General features: G+C 55.8%; 1 protein-coding gene across 15 annotated transcripts in view; it reads left to right on the forward strand.

Annotated features, from left to right (window-relative positions):
• Positions 1-15,051, forward strand: part of MYO7A (myosin VIIA) — a 91,920-nt gene that overhangs the window by 12,743 nt on the left and 64,126 nt on the right. For 14 of the 15 annotated variants that reach the window (XR_012509755.1, XM_074372712.1, XM_074372710.1 and 11 more), the window contains 6 exons: positions 2,989-3,102; positions 7,164-7,316; positions 12,858-13,042; positions 13,523-13,644; positions 13,724-13,866; positions 14,146-14,259. Coding sequence is in view for 14 of the 15 variants with exons in the window: in XM_074372712.1 (XP_074228813.1) it covers positions 2,989-3,102; positions 7,164-7,316; positions 12,858-13,042; positions 13,523-13,644; positions 13,724-13,866; positions 14,146-14,259 (831 nt within the window). In the remaining variant the exon portion in view is untranslated. Of the gene's footprint in view, positions 1-2,988; positions 3,103-7,163; positions 7,317-12,857; positions 13,043-13,522; positions 13,645-13,723; positions 13,867-14,145; positions 14,260-15,051 lie in introns of those variants that run through there. The other variant, XM_074372716.1, reaches the window with a different exon arrangement.

The raw sequence follows: 15,051 nt of genomic DNA on the forward strand, positions 1-15,051 counted from the left end.
GATAGCAGAAGGACAGGGGCGCGCGGGCCCCTCTACCAGGGAAGGTTAGCAACTGGACACTTCCTTGCTCACAGGTGCCCCTGGCAAATCAGTTGAACCATCTTTCCCACCTGTGAAAATGGGGCTAATAACCAGTGTCCCAGAGTGATTATCAGGATAAGTGAGGGGGGGAAACGTCCTGAAACAGACTCCTTTTCATTCCATAAACAGGGGCTGAGCCCCAGGCCCTGCCCCAGAGGAGGAAAGAGGCATAAAAGGCTAAGGCCCTGTGGGGAGTTAACACTGCTCTGATACTGGGCTCATGCCTGGGAGGGAAGGCGGATGGACACCAAGGATGTCTTCCGTTTGTACTCCTCTCTCATCTTCACAAGCACTGAGTCCCTTGCATTTTAAGGCTGGTGAACCCCAAGGTCCAGAGAGACTGAAAAACTTACCCAAAATCACACAGCATTAGTTGTAGAACTGGGCTGGAACTTGCCCCAGGTTACACAGCCATCTTGAGGCAGGTGTCCCATCACAAATGGGATTTTTGATTCCAGGTGAGGTCCCTAGTGGGGTGCCCCTCACAGTAGGGTGTTAGGAATGGGGCCAGATGCAGTCATGGGCTGCCTGGAATCTGGCCATGGGGATGGGAAGAGCTGGTAGGGTCAGACCTGGCCCAGTGTCCCTTTCCTCTCTTCCCTCTTCCTGCCCCTCAAAAAAGTGTCATGTTCTTTTACATCTTCCTTGCTCCTCTCCTTCCCTCACCCAGCCAGGGACTCTTAACCCTCCCTGTTCTTGGTCCAGGCTCTGCCTTGCAGATGCTCACAGTCTCATCAGTTACCAATTTGATGAGGGACTGTGGCCAAGTTCCTTTCTCTCTTTGGACCTCAGTTTACTCATCTGTAAAATGAGGACTCTTACAACCCAGCTGCCTTCTGATGCCCCAAGGACTTTCCTGGGGACCATGGGAACTGTCCCCCTCAGAAGTTCTCAGGCTCTAGACTCCTCCCTGAAGCTATCACTTTAGCCTCTTTTCTCAGGTTCTGACTGAGAGCAAAGAAAATTAAGTCACTGCCCTCCTGGTGAGAGTCATCAGCTCCCAGTGTTCTAGTCACTTCTGTTTGCTGTGCTGCCCTCAGTTGAAGCTTTCAGCTTGCCTTTTGGGCCTGTGAACCGTCCACGGCCAGGGACCCTATCAGTGCTTCCTGTTCTGCTCACAGAGCTCGGTTCAGGGCTGGGCCCAGGGGATGTCAGGAGAGAGCACTGGATTTGGAGTTTGAGCTTCGTTCCTGGCTCTACCACAAAACGCCTGTGTGGCCTTGGGCATGTTTCTTGTGGGAGATGAAGTAGAGCTAGAACCCCCTGCCTAAGCAACGTGGTCATGAGGTTCAAGGAGATAGTTAATTACAGGGAAGCACCTACCTGGCCTGCTGCGGGGGTCTCGAGTTAGCAGAGAGCAGCGTCCTGGTACCACTGCGTGCCAGGGCTGGCCCCCAGCAATCAGGCAGTCTCTCTCACACGCACTCTGTCACATACTCCCTCTTACACACTCACACACATGCTCACCTACACACTCTCTCACATGTATGCTCACACTCTCTCACTGAGAGAAAAACTGTTTCTCTGTGCTTGTTCTGGGGAATCACAGATGGAAGACTCAGACCAAGACCCACCCACAAAGGGCTGCAGGCACATGGAGGATGGATGCAGAGGGTGGTGACCCAGCGTGGTGCTGGCTGTAAGGGGCAAGCCTGGGTCCCCGAGCCCTGAGAAATGCCTGCCTTCTCTACACAGCAGCTGGAGTGAAGTTCTAAAAATGTAAATCCATCATGCCATTCTTCTGTTTAAAACCTTCCCGTGGCTTCTAGTCATACTTCAAAGCAAGTCCTTCTGCCCCTGGCTTGCAGGGCGCTGTGTGACCTGGTGCTGCCCACATCCTTCAAGGCCCTCCCTCATCTCACTCCAATCTGGGCCTGCCCTTAGTAGACACTCTGCTTTCCCGTCTCCTCACTGCTCTAGTCCCAGAGTCTAGAATGAACCCGGCCCATGGTGGGCTCCCCAAAAACATGTACTGAATGAATGAATGAACTCTTCAGGGGTTGGGGAGGAGGAGGAGGAAGGTGGGGCAGTGGGGAGGGTCCAGAGAAGAGTTGCTATTTGCTCTGGGTCTGGACAGATGGGGTGGGGGTCCACTCAGTGGAAAGGTGGGGTGGGATGGGGGGCAGGTGGAGCTGAACAGCCAGAGCAGGGGTAGGTCAGATGGTCCATGGGCTGGACTTCGAGAGGGTGATGAGTGTGGCAGGAAGCACAGCTTGGACCTGGGACTAAAGCAGTCCTGAGGATTAAATGGAAGCAGCCGTGCAGCCTGGGCACACAGTAGGTGCTCAGCAAACATGTGAGTTCTCCTCTGTTCCCAAGGTGCTCCAGTTTTTCTTACTTCTTCTGGGAGAAACCTTGGGTTTGAAGCTAGACTGTTTCTGACATTGGCTAACCTCCCATGACATGGAGGCCCACGATGGCCACTGTGGCTGAAAATGGTTGGTTCCGAGGGGAACAGGAGGCTGAAACAGTGATGAGTCAGCCTCGGGACTTGCTTCTTTAGGACAAGCAGGAAGTGGTTTGGGTGCCCCCAGTGTTTCTGCCTAAACCTCAGTGGGTTTGCTGTATGAGTGTGCGGTGTAGAGCCTTGGGGAGAGCTGGGCTTGGACAGGCCTGCATTTGAAGTTGCCCAATTGCGTGGTCTCGGCTCTTGATCTCTGGGCCTCCGCTTACTTATTTGTGAATTGGGGACAGTAGTGGCTGCCATAGAGGAGGGATTGATGACACTGCATAAGTGCCCAGCCCAGGGCGTGGCACCATGGCTTCCACAAGTGAGTTCCCTTTTCTTCCGTCTTCTGTGGTTGGCATAAGAGCCTCTGTGGTGGTGGGACAGGCACAGGACTGCCTGGAAGGAATGCCCGATCCCTGTCCCTCCTCACCTGGTCTGGGACTCTCTCTCATCCACAGGGGGACTATGTCTGGATGGACCTGAGATCTGGGCAGGAGTTTGATGTGCCCATCGGAGCGGTGGTGAAGCTCTGCGACTCTGGGCAGATCCAGGTGGTGGACGATGAAGACAATGTGAGTAGTCCCCCACCCCTCCTCCACTCCTGCCCCCATGCCTTGGGGAGGACACGGGCAGACAGGTGACCTGAGGCAGGGCCAGGCACTGACCTGTCTCAAGAGGATAGAGGCAGTGCCCAGGCCCCTACTTCTGCTTCTCAGAACCCCCTTCTTCCATGGAGTTTTCCCCATGACCCTGGTAAGACAGAACCTCCCCTTCTGCCCCAGGCTCCCTGTTCTATTTCCACAAGCACTTCAGTCCATTCTGTTTAGTATTAGAGATGTGTGTCTGTGTGGGCATGTGGGTGTGTATGGAGGGGGACGTGGGGGCCCAGGCTGGGAGCTCCTCAGGCACAGGGGTGCTTCAGGGTCAGACAGACTGAATTCAAATTCCATCCTGCCCACTTACTGGCTATGCAGCCTTGGCCAAATCTCTTTCCCTTCTGAACCTCAGTTTCCCCTTCTGTCGATTGGGGATAATAATAACTATCTCATAGGGTTATTGACCTATATGTGAGGTCACACGTAGAGAATTCTTCAGTAAAGTGAGAGTTAGTCTGAAAATGCCCAGTCTAACAGATTAACCCTTTATCTCTGTGGCCCTGAAGGAAGGGGACATAAGAATTGTAAGCTTGATAGGTAGTGAGAGTAGAACCTTGGGGAGGGAAGGAAAGGTCTGAAGTCAGGTCTTGCTTTAGAGAAGATGGGTGGCCCAAATGAGAGCCCAGAGGGGGAAGCTTGGGAACTCGGGACAAGTGTGCGCATGTGTCGCACATGTGTATGTGGTGGGGGCGGGGCAGTTGTAGATGTGGTGCAGAGAACAGGGCTGCAGCTTAGTGGGGCCATAAGGGATCCAGGGAGATTCAGTTCCACCATAATTTGGGTTGTGCTGTGGCCGGCGCTATGACCAGCACTGGGGGCAAAGAGACAGGACTGAGTCTCTGTCTTAGCCTCCTAGTTTGATGGAGATGAAAGAGGGTGCAATGAACTTGGAGCAGAAGGCTCTGTTGGAGGCTCAGGACCCTGGGGACCTAGTACTGGACATGGAGGAGGCTGAGCTTCTTCCATTATCCCTGCAGCCCCCAGGGACACCTCCCCTGGGGTTTGCAAAGCCCTTTGACCCAAGTTCCATCTCTGAGTCCTTCAGTGTCTGTGAGAGGCAGGGAGGACAGCCACTGTTACCCCAGTGGGAAACTGGAGCCTAGAGAGGGACCCCCAGGACTCACAGCTAGTGCGTGATGGTGCTGGGATCAGGATCCAGGGCCTCTGGCCTCTGCACATGCATTTCCTCTCCCAACATCTCAGTGGCAGCTCTGGGGCTCAGGTTCTGTCAACCACACTTTTGCCCCCTGGGCTTTAGAACCAGAGTGGCAGCAATGTCATTCTGGAGGCTCCAGTTCTAGGGCCCTCCAGGAAGCCCCTGTGAGGTTGCAGCCGCAGAAGAGGGGCAGCACAAACAGGCCCATGAACCAGCCTGGAGTCCCCAGGGTGGGGCCCAGGGACTCTGCCTGCAGGCTTGAGTTTCACCTGGGTTGTGTTGCATGTCAGATGGTGTCCTGTAACTATGTCACTGGATCCCAGAGGTCCCCTCCCACTCGTCCCCACCAAGTCCCTGAGAATGGGGGCTACAGGTGGGGAGGGACATAGCTGGCTGTCTGAGAGCAGGTTAGTGGGGCTGGGTTTACTTCAGCGGCACTGGTCCCTGGGGGCTTCTGTCCTCTTTCACCAGGCTTCTCCACTCCCACTCCCTCCACACCTCAGCTCTCCAGGCCATCATCTTTGACCACTCTGTCTTCCTACAGATTCCCTCAACTTGAGAGCAGGGACCAGGTGAGCCAGGTCTGGTTCCCTACAGCACACCAAAGGGTCTCCCTAGAGAAGTTTCTCCATGGACTTGCTGAATAAATGAATGAAAGATTATGGTTTCAGTCTCCACTGGAATCCTAATGCTCTGTCTTTGTCCAAGCCATTCTCATTGCTGGATGCACCCATTCTTCCCTTCTTCCACAGGGCTCGTGGTCCCTGCCTCTCCAAGCTCAGCACCATGTCCGCTTTTTCCTAAATGTGTCCCCAGGTCCTGGAATTGGCCATGTTCTCTCTCTCTTTCTCTCTCTCTCTCACCGGCATGCCTTCAGGGCCAGGCCTCAGTTCCTGCCCTGGTTATACTTTGGTCTGTGCCGTAAGTTTCTGTGGACATTGACCTGAGGGGTGCAGACCTCAGCTGAGTGACCTTCCATGCAGGGAAGGGGTGGGGAGAGGTGCAGCTCTGCTGTTTAACTGAGCACACCACTTTACCTCTTGAATGTGACTCCTCATTGTAAAATGGGGTTGGTAATTCCGCAATGCCATCTTGTGAGGAACAAATGAGAACTTACATCTTTTTTGCAACAAAAACTAGAAAGCATAAGAGTGATAATACCCAGCACTGGTGGAACAATTACCAGGTACCAGGGCTTTTTAGATCTGGCAGGAGTAAAACAAAGGTTGGCCATTATTGAATCAATTAACCCTCCCAACATCCCCAAGAAAATGGGACTGTTATTCTCATTTCCATTTCATAGATGAGGTCGTAGAGGTTCAGGGAAGCAAAGTGACGGGCACAGGGATGTGGGTCTTGCAGTGGCTGAGCCACCTCTTAGCCCTATGCTGAAGTGTCGTGGGGAAGAATTATGGGACCAGAGATTGGGGTCGAGTGGGGAAGGCAGATGGCCTGCCCAGGTGGCCTCTCACTCTCGCCCATGCCAGGGCCTAGGACCAATTGAGAGTAGGGACCAGGCAGAGGAAATTTTCCAACTGGATCAGCTTTTATCAAGAAGGATGCCTGGGAGAGAGGAATGTTCCACCTGGGATTGGAAAGTCCAGGCAGATTCTTTAATTTCATCACCCAGCCCGTTCATGTCAGGGCTGTGTGAGGGCCTGACCTGGAATGAAATGCCCTGGCCCAGGAGTGCCTCGAAATGCCAGGGAAACTGGAACCGTGGGCAGTGGCTGGCCCTGTTCCCGATCCCTCTGAGGGCCTTAGTCCTCTGAGCCTGTTTACTCAAGTAAAGTGAGGGGGCTGGATAGGGGACTTCTGGAGTCCTAGTCCATGACTAGACCTCTGCTTTTAATTCAAACCTGGTTCCCAGTAGTCACCAGCAAGCCGTCTGTCTCATCAGCCGTCTGCCACGTCATTTGTGCCTGGTCCCTGTATGAAGCTCTGTGGACCAGGGGTATAGTGGGCATGGAACCTGGCCTCCAGACTTGGGGCAAATTGAGGGGGTGGGGTGTTCAGGGACAGAACTGCATTCAGATAGTGGCAACCCAGTGTGACCACTGCCTCTCAGTGGGAGACCCCGGCAATGTGGGAGCCCAGCCTGGGGAACCAGTCAGTTTCCTGCCTGTTCCTGAGGCTCCCAGGGTTCTGGCATTGGGAAAGGGGAGGGGGCCCCAGAGGGTGTTGGAGGCTTGACTCAGGCTGTAGCCACACCCCAGAGCACAGGAGAGATTCTCACTTTCCTGAGAGGCTGGGACTGTGAGTAGAGCGTGCTGGAGGCCACCTAGGGAGGAGAGACTTCCAGGGGCCAGAGGAAACCAGGGCTTTGCAAGCTTGTTGAACGAACCAGTGCTATTGCCCAGATGTGCAACCATCTGCCACCCTGGTATTTCCCTGCAGCAGGATATATTGCACTGTCTGAATAACTTTTTGTGCACTTGGTTACTGGAACCTGGATTTGAAGCCAAGTCTGTCTAACTCTGATGATGACACTTTTCACTCTATCACGTAAAGTGACTAGATGGACTAATCCCCTTTATGACAACCATAGGTAGGGCCAAAATCCCTGCCATGCCCACCTCTTGGGTCTGCAGAGAGAGTCCCCTAAGAGGAGGAGGAGCTGTCCTTGGAGGGTAGGGGTGGGCAGTACCATCCTCAGAGACTCAAACCTATTAGAACAGGTAGTGTTCAGCCACAGGAGAGGACAAGGCTCTTACCAGGGTCACAGAGACCCGGGGTTCCTGTCCCTCCCGGACCCTTCCCCAGCAGTGTGCAGCCTGGGCCCCAGGGGAGAGCTGACGTTAGCCACTGTGTCTTCTCACAGGAACACTGGATCTCCCCCCAGAACGCCACGCACATCAAGCCCATGCACCCCACGTCGGTCCATGGCGTGGAGGACATGATCCGCTTGGGGGACCTCAATGAGGCGGGCATCCTACGCAACCTGCTCATCCGATACCGAGACCACCTCATCTACGTGAGTGCCGCCCCGCCCACCCGCAGCCCCGCCGGCTACCGGCCCCTCCCACTCGCCTCCTTGCCCTGTGCTCCCGGGCAGCCCGGGGTCCAGCCCCTGCAGTTGGATTCCGGGGACCAGGTAGCCAGCCCTTGCCCTCTCTCTTGGGCTGTGGGCTTGTGTGGTTGGTGGTGGGGGAAAGGGGAGGTTTTTTCCCTCAAGTTCATGTGGAGTGATAGGTGCCTGAGACAAGTGTGGAGCTGGTTCAGCGGGGTCTACACGACTGAGGCCTCACCGCCAGGTCGGGAGAGTGGTGGGGCTGCCGCCGGTGGGGGAGGTTGGCCGGTGGAGAGGGCGTTCAGGAGGGGGCACTGCATGAACAGAAGACCCGAGGCAGGACCGTGCCAGGTGAGTGAGCAGCACAGTGTCACCAAGGTCGTCAGAATTGTGAGGAGAGTGAGGGAGAAGGGGCTGGGAGAGTCTGAGGGAGCCTGAGGGTTGTCCCTGAGGAAGCACAGCAAGGAGCTCTCAGGCCAGGGGTCCATCCCCTCAAAAGCCCTGGAATTGTGGCCCCTCAGCTGCCAGGGAGACCCTCCGCCAGCCTCCCCACTCTGGGTCCCTTGCGGCTTCGGGCTCCCAAGAGGGGGCTGTGCTCGGTCCCTTGACATACATCAACTGCTTGGAGGCTTTCTCGGAGAGCCCCTTAGCCCTGACAAAGCCCCTCTTGCTCAGAGGTTTGTGGTCAGGTAACCAGAAGTTCCCCGGCTTGGATGGCCTGTGGGCCTAAGATTCTGGGTGTGCTGGTCTGGGAAGCTTTGCTCCAGAATTGCAGGGTTCAAGAGGGTTTCCTTGACTTACTGACCCTCTGCTTCTGTGACTGGGTGGCTGAGTTGGGATTAGAGCAGGCCTTTGAAGAAGCAGCCAGGCCATTGTCTCACCCAGAAACCATAGCTGTCCCTAACCATGGCAACCTCTGGTCACTTCATGGCTTGGGTTACCCTGGGCACAGCCCCACACACCCAGGATTTCCTCAGATTACCACGGCCACTCACAGCCATGGGCCCAGAGGACACTCTGTCCCTGACTGTCTGCCCTGGGCTTGCCTGCTCCAGCTGGCCTGCCCCCAGGAGCCTGAGGGACAGCACCCCAGAGCTGTAAGTCAGCCCCCGACACCCTAAGTGGGGCAGAGCCCTCAGAGGACACCTAGCAAGCCCTCAGTGGGTGGTCCCATAGGCCAGGCATCCCTGGGTCTTGCAGGGAGCAGGCGGCAGGGCTGATGCTGAACGGAGGCTGGAGCCCTGGTCTGGCAGCTGAGGGGTCTGGATCCAGGTCTTTGCAGGTGATCTTTGGCAAGTCCCTACCCCTGTCTGTTCCCAGCCTTCCCTTTGGCACAAAGGGGTGGGTACTTCTGTGACAGTGGGAAGGTGTATGTGTCCAGGATGTGTGTCTTGGTCTCCGTGGCCTGCTAAGGGAGAGGCCTGTGCTAGCAGACCTGGGAGCTTCCTGAAGGAGGTGGACTCCCCACATCTCCTAGGGTGTGTCTGTGGCCCAAGAGAGGCTCCCTGATCTCCACCTGGGCACTTGGGGGCCCCCAGGAACCTGTGTGCTATGACTTTGGCTTGGGAATAATCCTTATCTCTTCCCTACCCCAGCCCCTGGCCCCACAGGGCAGGTTTTATTACTGGAGACTTGTACAAGAAGCCTGTGCAGGGCACTTGGACATTAACCCTCTGCTGACCATGAACCCTTGGAGAGTCAGGGCTGGAGGTGCTCAGGGAGCAGAGCCTCAGGGGATGGATGGGCACTGGGGCCCAGAGGGAGGCAGGACGGGCCTGAGTCTCATTGTCAGCAGTCGCCAAGCCCCTCACTTCTTTCACTTGCCCCACTGCCAGCTCTACAGTTTTGCAGGTGAATTCCTGGGATTTGGGGGAGCCTAGGTGTGGAGGTGAAAGCTGGGGCTCGGTGCCAGGGTCCCTCCTTCATCCCACTCCCCGCTTATCTGCTCTATGACCTTGGCAAGTCCTGCCCCTTCTCGGAGGCTCAGTTCTCCCATCTGAGAAGGGGTGTCATGACCACACCTCCCTGTGGCTTTCTGAGCAACGCCAAGAGCGATGGCCTGGCAGCTGTGAAATCCTGCACCCGAGGAATCCTTCTGGCAGTTGGTGTGTCCTTGTCTTTCTGCTGGGGAAGGTCCCCTCACCAAAGGAAGAGGCCTCATTTTTATTATTTAATTTGAAATGGGTGTTTGTGTTACAGATTGGAAAGTATTCCTCCTGCCACAGTGACAGCCACTACTACTAACTTCTCATCTATCTTTCAAGAGAAAGAATATATGTAAACATATATGCAATATAAAACAAAAATATAAAATGTATATCGTATGTTTTATATGATATAAATTATATATAATTTTTATTCTTTTCTCCACAAATGGTAGCATTGCTTCCCCACTGTTCTGTGGTTTTCCCACTAGCCAGAGCCCCAGGCCATCCATCCTGTCAGCGTAGGCAGGGCTGCCTCAGTGTTACTGACAGGCCTATCCCCTCGGCTCCCTTCCTTGTTTCCTGTGGGGCACCGGTTCATTTCTTCTCCATCTGTTCATTGAGTCACTCTTTTGTTCACTCACCAAACATCTGCTGAACATGTCCTACGTGCTGTGCACAGTGCGGGGCCTCAGGTAGAGAGGAGAGCGAGACTGGGAGCCCAAGGCCCTGAACCACAATTATGGCCAAGTGAAAGGGGCCGCGCAGGCCGTGATGGGTCACCCAGGAGGGGGCCCCTCTTCCTGCACAGGGGGAAGTCATCTCTGTTTAGACCTGAAGGATGAGCAGACATTAGCTGGGTGAGGGGGCAGAGGATGGAGTGTGGTGCTTTTACCTGAAGGTTTAATATGGAGGGAGCCTCTGGCTGTGGGATGCAGCTGGCAAGGGCCAGGGCTCGGGGGTCTTGTGGGCAGGGAAAGGATATGGACTTTGATCTGAGGCCCTGGGGAACTGCCTGAGGGTTTTCAGCAGAGGGATGACACAATCAGATTTTTAAAAAGCTGACCTTGGTTCCCTGGAGAGGACAGACTGTAGGGGGCAGTGTGGAAGCCAGGAGCCCGGTGAAGAGGCACCTGGCCAGGGAGGTGGTTGTGCCCATGGAGAGACGTGGGTTGCTGTGAAGGAGTGAGGGGCATCCCTGGATCCTGCCCTGGTGAAGGACGGTGGTGGCACTGTTTGCAAGCCAGGAGGCAGAGGAGGGGCAGGGTTTGAGGGGAGAGTGGGCTGCGGGCTGGACAGGCTGGTGGACATCAAAGGGGGACATCATTGGGGGATGTCTAGGAGGCTGAGGTGCCTAGTGCTAGGTAGAGAGGGCCAAGGAAGCTGTGAGTGGGAGAAGGGGGTCCAGGCCAGGCTGCTGGAAGGCATCTCAGGGTGTCTCAGTATGCCCTTTGCCCTCTCTTGCACTGCCCTTGCCCTGTTCCTGGTCATTGAGCCTGTCCTCAGGGCCACCTCTATCTGACTCTGACTTCTCTGTTGACTGGTTCATTTGGTCTGAAATAGTGTTTCTGTCTCCAGCCTCTGTAGCTGCTATTCATCCTCCCAGCTGCCAGGGCGACTTTTCTCAGCAGTCCTCCCAAATGTCATGCCCTTTCACGCCCCTGTGCTTGATTCCCACTGAGAAGCCCTCCACTCCCCTCTTCCACACCCCCACCTCGAGGAATCTGTGTGCCTGGTCTGAGCACCCACAACCCTGGGTTTTCCCTCCCCGGCACCCAGAGTGAGGCTGTCAGTCTCCCCGTGTGCCTCAGTGAAGGGTTCTTGAATGACTGCGTGGAACGAGCCTCACGTCACATGGTGATCACAGGCTAGGTGGCTGAGCATCACATTGTTAAGGAAGTATTCAGAAGCAGGGAAGGTGGCACTTATGCACAGCCACTCTGTACCAGGCACCTGTCAAAGGTTATGTCCTTTGGTCTTTGCAGTAGCCCTGGGAGGTGAGTGTTAACCATCCCCCTTTTACAGATGAGCAAGCTGAGGCTTAGAGAAGTGACGTGATCTGCTGAAGGGATGTTCTTTGTGGCTGTCTCTCCTGCCCGGGGACCAGAGTCTAGCTAGTTCCCACCACTTGGCAGGGCTGAGCTGTAGGGGACCGTGGCTGAGGCATCTCGGGGCTAGAGGTTGGTAGGTGCTGTTCTGAGAATTTAGCCCAGCCCTGGGCTTTGTGGGATGTTGCTGCTAGAGAAGGCCCTTACCTCCCCACCCCCACTGATCAGTTGCCTTTTCTCCCCGCTTTCCAACCTCAGACCAGCTGTGGAGGGCGAGTGAGTGCAGCACAGAGCGGGCCCCAGATCTCGGCATGTGCTTGGCCGGGCAGCTCCCCTCCAGCCTCCTTCCCTGTCCCACCCTGTCTCTCCCGGCTTGGGCTCTGGCACATGGTCAGCATGATGAGGCTCAGCTGCCTCTGGTGTGGGCTGCTAGGAGGAAGAGCCCTGGTGGGAGAGGGGAGTCCTCCACGGCCCACAGGGTGGGGTCTGGCAGGACTGAAGCCTGGGTCTGGGGCGCTCAGCCAAGGGCAGCTTTGCGTGGCTGCCCAGGGTGGGCACCTCCCCTGGCATGCGGTGTGGGTAGCAGTGCTTTCTCTGCACGGCCACCTTGGGCTGAGGCTGCTGGGGGGTGGTTGTGGCTCTGGTGTGAGGCGTCACCTCCCCTGCAAAGTTGCATCTTTCTTCAGCCCTTCCAGGCTCAGATGTCAGTAGATCTGTCACCAATTATGGGCTGAGGCTGACCTCTTCAAGTTGGGGTGGGGAGGGGTAGGGGAAGGGAGAAGTAGTCCGTCAGGGCCTCACTGTGTCCTGGTGGCAAGAGGGCCAGGCCCTGTTGTTCCTCGTGTGGCAGGGCCTGGGCCCACAGCAGGAAATTTTGCACACAGTTGCACTCATCGAGGAGCCCAAGGCGGGAAAAGGCCCCAGAAGGCTGAGGTGTGTCTGGCCGCTGTGTCCACACTGCCCGGAGTGGCTGGAGGCACTCTGTCCCCCAGAGCAAACGGCAGTGCTGTAGAGACCCGGGCCCACCCAGCCCCTCCAACTCTTTATGGCTTGATTCCACTCCCATCTCACCAACCCAGCCTCTGCTCTGGAAAGGCCCAGTTTGTACATTTCATTCCAAAAGTTTGAGATGCAATGTTTGGAGGCAAAGGTGGGAGCAGCATTTGATATTTACCTAAAGTGTGCTCTGAATTCTAAAGTCCACCACTTTCTTTAACCTTCATAAAGAGTCATACTATGACCATTTTACAGATAAAGGTAAGGAAACCAAGGCTTAGAGATCCTCTTTCCCTCTCTCCCCACTTCCTCTTTCCCTTCATCCCATGTCACTGAGCTCCTATTCTGAGCCCAACTCAATGCTAGTCTGAAGGTTCCACCCTCAGCTCAGAGGAAGGTAGGGTTCTGACCCCAAGGTCCATGCGACTCCAAAGCTAGTGCTCTCCCTTCCAGAGGGACGGAGCAAGGCAGAGCCTGAGAGCTTTCTAGAGTCAGAGCCCCCCAGGGGTGAGCTCCCTGTTCCTTGTTGCCCACAGACCTACACGGGCTCCATCCTGGTGGCTGTGAACCCCTACCAGCTGCTCTCTATCTACTCGCCAGAAAACATCCGCCAGTATACCAACAAGAAGATTGGGGAGATGCCCCCCCATATCTTCGCCATCGCTGACAATTGCTATTTCAACATGAAGCGCAACAGCCGTGACCAGTGCTGCATCATCAGGTGGGCAGCCCGGCACCAGTGTGGAGCTCCAGGCTTAGCCCCTAGAGCTCCAGCTCTGTGCTGCTAATGGCTCATGATGTGGAGAATCACCTCCCCTTTCCCAGGCCCTATATCTCTCTTAATGCTACCAAAGCTCATGTTAGCTTTTGGGGTCAACGTTGTTTACTGCTGCCTCCTAAAGTTACACTCAGTTGAAATCTCAGATGCCTGTGCTCTCCTGGGCAGAGGGTTAAAGGACAAAACATTGATTGAGCATCTAGAACATAACATGTTCTGTGGGAGTATGGATGGGGGTGTGTGTCTGAATGAAGGGGAGGGAAAGTAACCTTTGGCTGTGGCAGGGCACTGAGCACCTTTCGCTTTCCCTAGCCCTGGAAGGTCCTTAGTGTCAGCCCATTTTATAGATGCGGAGCTGGTCAGAGGTGGGGGAGCAGTTTAGGGCTGTAACAGCTCCTGCCTCTCCCTGGGTCTCCCCTGCAGTGGCGAGTCTGGGGCAGGGAAGACGGAGAGCACGAAGCTGATCCTGCAGTTTCTGGCGGCCATCAGTGGGCAGCACTCGTGGATTGAGCAGCAGGTGCTGGAAGCCACTCCCATCCTGGAAGGTAGGGCCAGGGCTCTCAGGGCAGGGCGGGGCGGCTGGGTGGGAATTGACCTTGACTGGGACCCTCTGCCCATCCACAGCATTTGGGAATGCCAAGACCATCCGCAACGACAACTCGAGCCGCTTCGGGAAGTACATCGACATCCACTTCAACAAGCGGGGCGCCATCGAGGGCGCCAGGATTGAGCAGTACCTGCTGGAGAAGTCACGCGTCTGTCGCCAGGTGGGCCCGAGTCCCGGGGCAGAGCTGCACCCGCACAGGACCGCAGGTTCAGGGGTGCGTGGGGTGCACACTGTCTGCCTGGCCTTAACTGTCCCTGTGCCACTGTCTTCTTGCCTTAGTGCCTGAAATCCCACCAGGAGACCCACCCACCTGGGCTTTTTCATGAAAGGCCTTTGTTAAAATAGTAAACTGTTGACAGTTCTCTTAATTATTCGGTTTCTGATGGCCTCCTCCTGCCCTCCCACCCCATCCCCCAACACCCTGTGCCCACATTTTCAGGCCCCCGACGAAAGGAATTACCACGTGTTCTACTGCATGCTGGAGGGCATGAGCGAGGAGCAGAAGAAGAAGCTGGGCCTGGGCCAAGCCACGGACTATAACTACTTGGCCATGGTGAGGCCTTGGTGGGGCACCTGGGGAGGGGGGCTCCCCTCACAGCTCCTCCTCAGCTCCAGGCCTGGTGGGTGGGAACTTCTTTGTGGGCTTTCTCCTGTCCCCCGAGTGGCCCCAGCCCACCCTAAGGCCTGTCCCCACTTGGGCACACGCTTGCACACACATCTAGATGAATCCTCACCTCAAATACACACACATTCCTAAATGTGTATAGACGTCCTGGACCCAGGGACGCATAGACACACACACACCCACATGTGCACGCACCCGGACCTGCGTGCACAGGTGTGCTGAGTTCCTTCAGTCTTTGAAGATGTTCAGACTGGGACCTCTGCAGGGCCCCCAGGATTGCAGTGCACAGGCTGCTGCGGCTTTAGCCTCAGAGGCTCGCTGGTTGCAGGGCCCTGGTGCCAGCCTCTTGCTTCCGTCTGGTCACCAAGCAAAAGTGGGCCCGGGACCATTGCTGCCACTCAGCACCAGTGGGAGGCCATGCATACAGCAGGCTGGCTTGGGAGCATCAGCTTCCCTAGTGCTGAGGGAAGCCCATGCCTGGTTGTCTGGACCTGAACTGGGCCAGCCACGTGGATGCAAGAGTGGGCTGTGGCACCTGAGGGATGTGGGCAACAAATATACGTGTCTGTGTGTATGTGTGTTATAGGTGTGACAGGCCTTCCTGGACACTTCCTTTAGCTGGCTGACACACCTGGACACACACACACACACAGGTCTTGTAGGCACACACAGTGGGGCAGACCCCAGTTGATGCCCCACCTGTCTGCAGTTAACCCCTTG

The sequence above is a fragment of the Camelus bactrianus genome, chromosome 10 (assembly GCF_048773025.1).
Source record: "Camelus bactrianus isolate YW-2024 breed Bactrian camel chromosome 10, ASM4877302v1, whole genome shotgun sequence".
NCBI lineage: Eukaryota > Metazoa > Chordata > Mammalia > Artiodactyla > Camelidae > Camelus > Camelus bactrianus.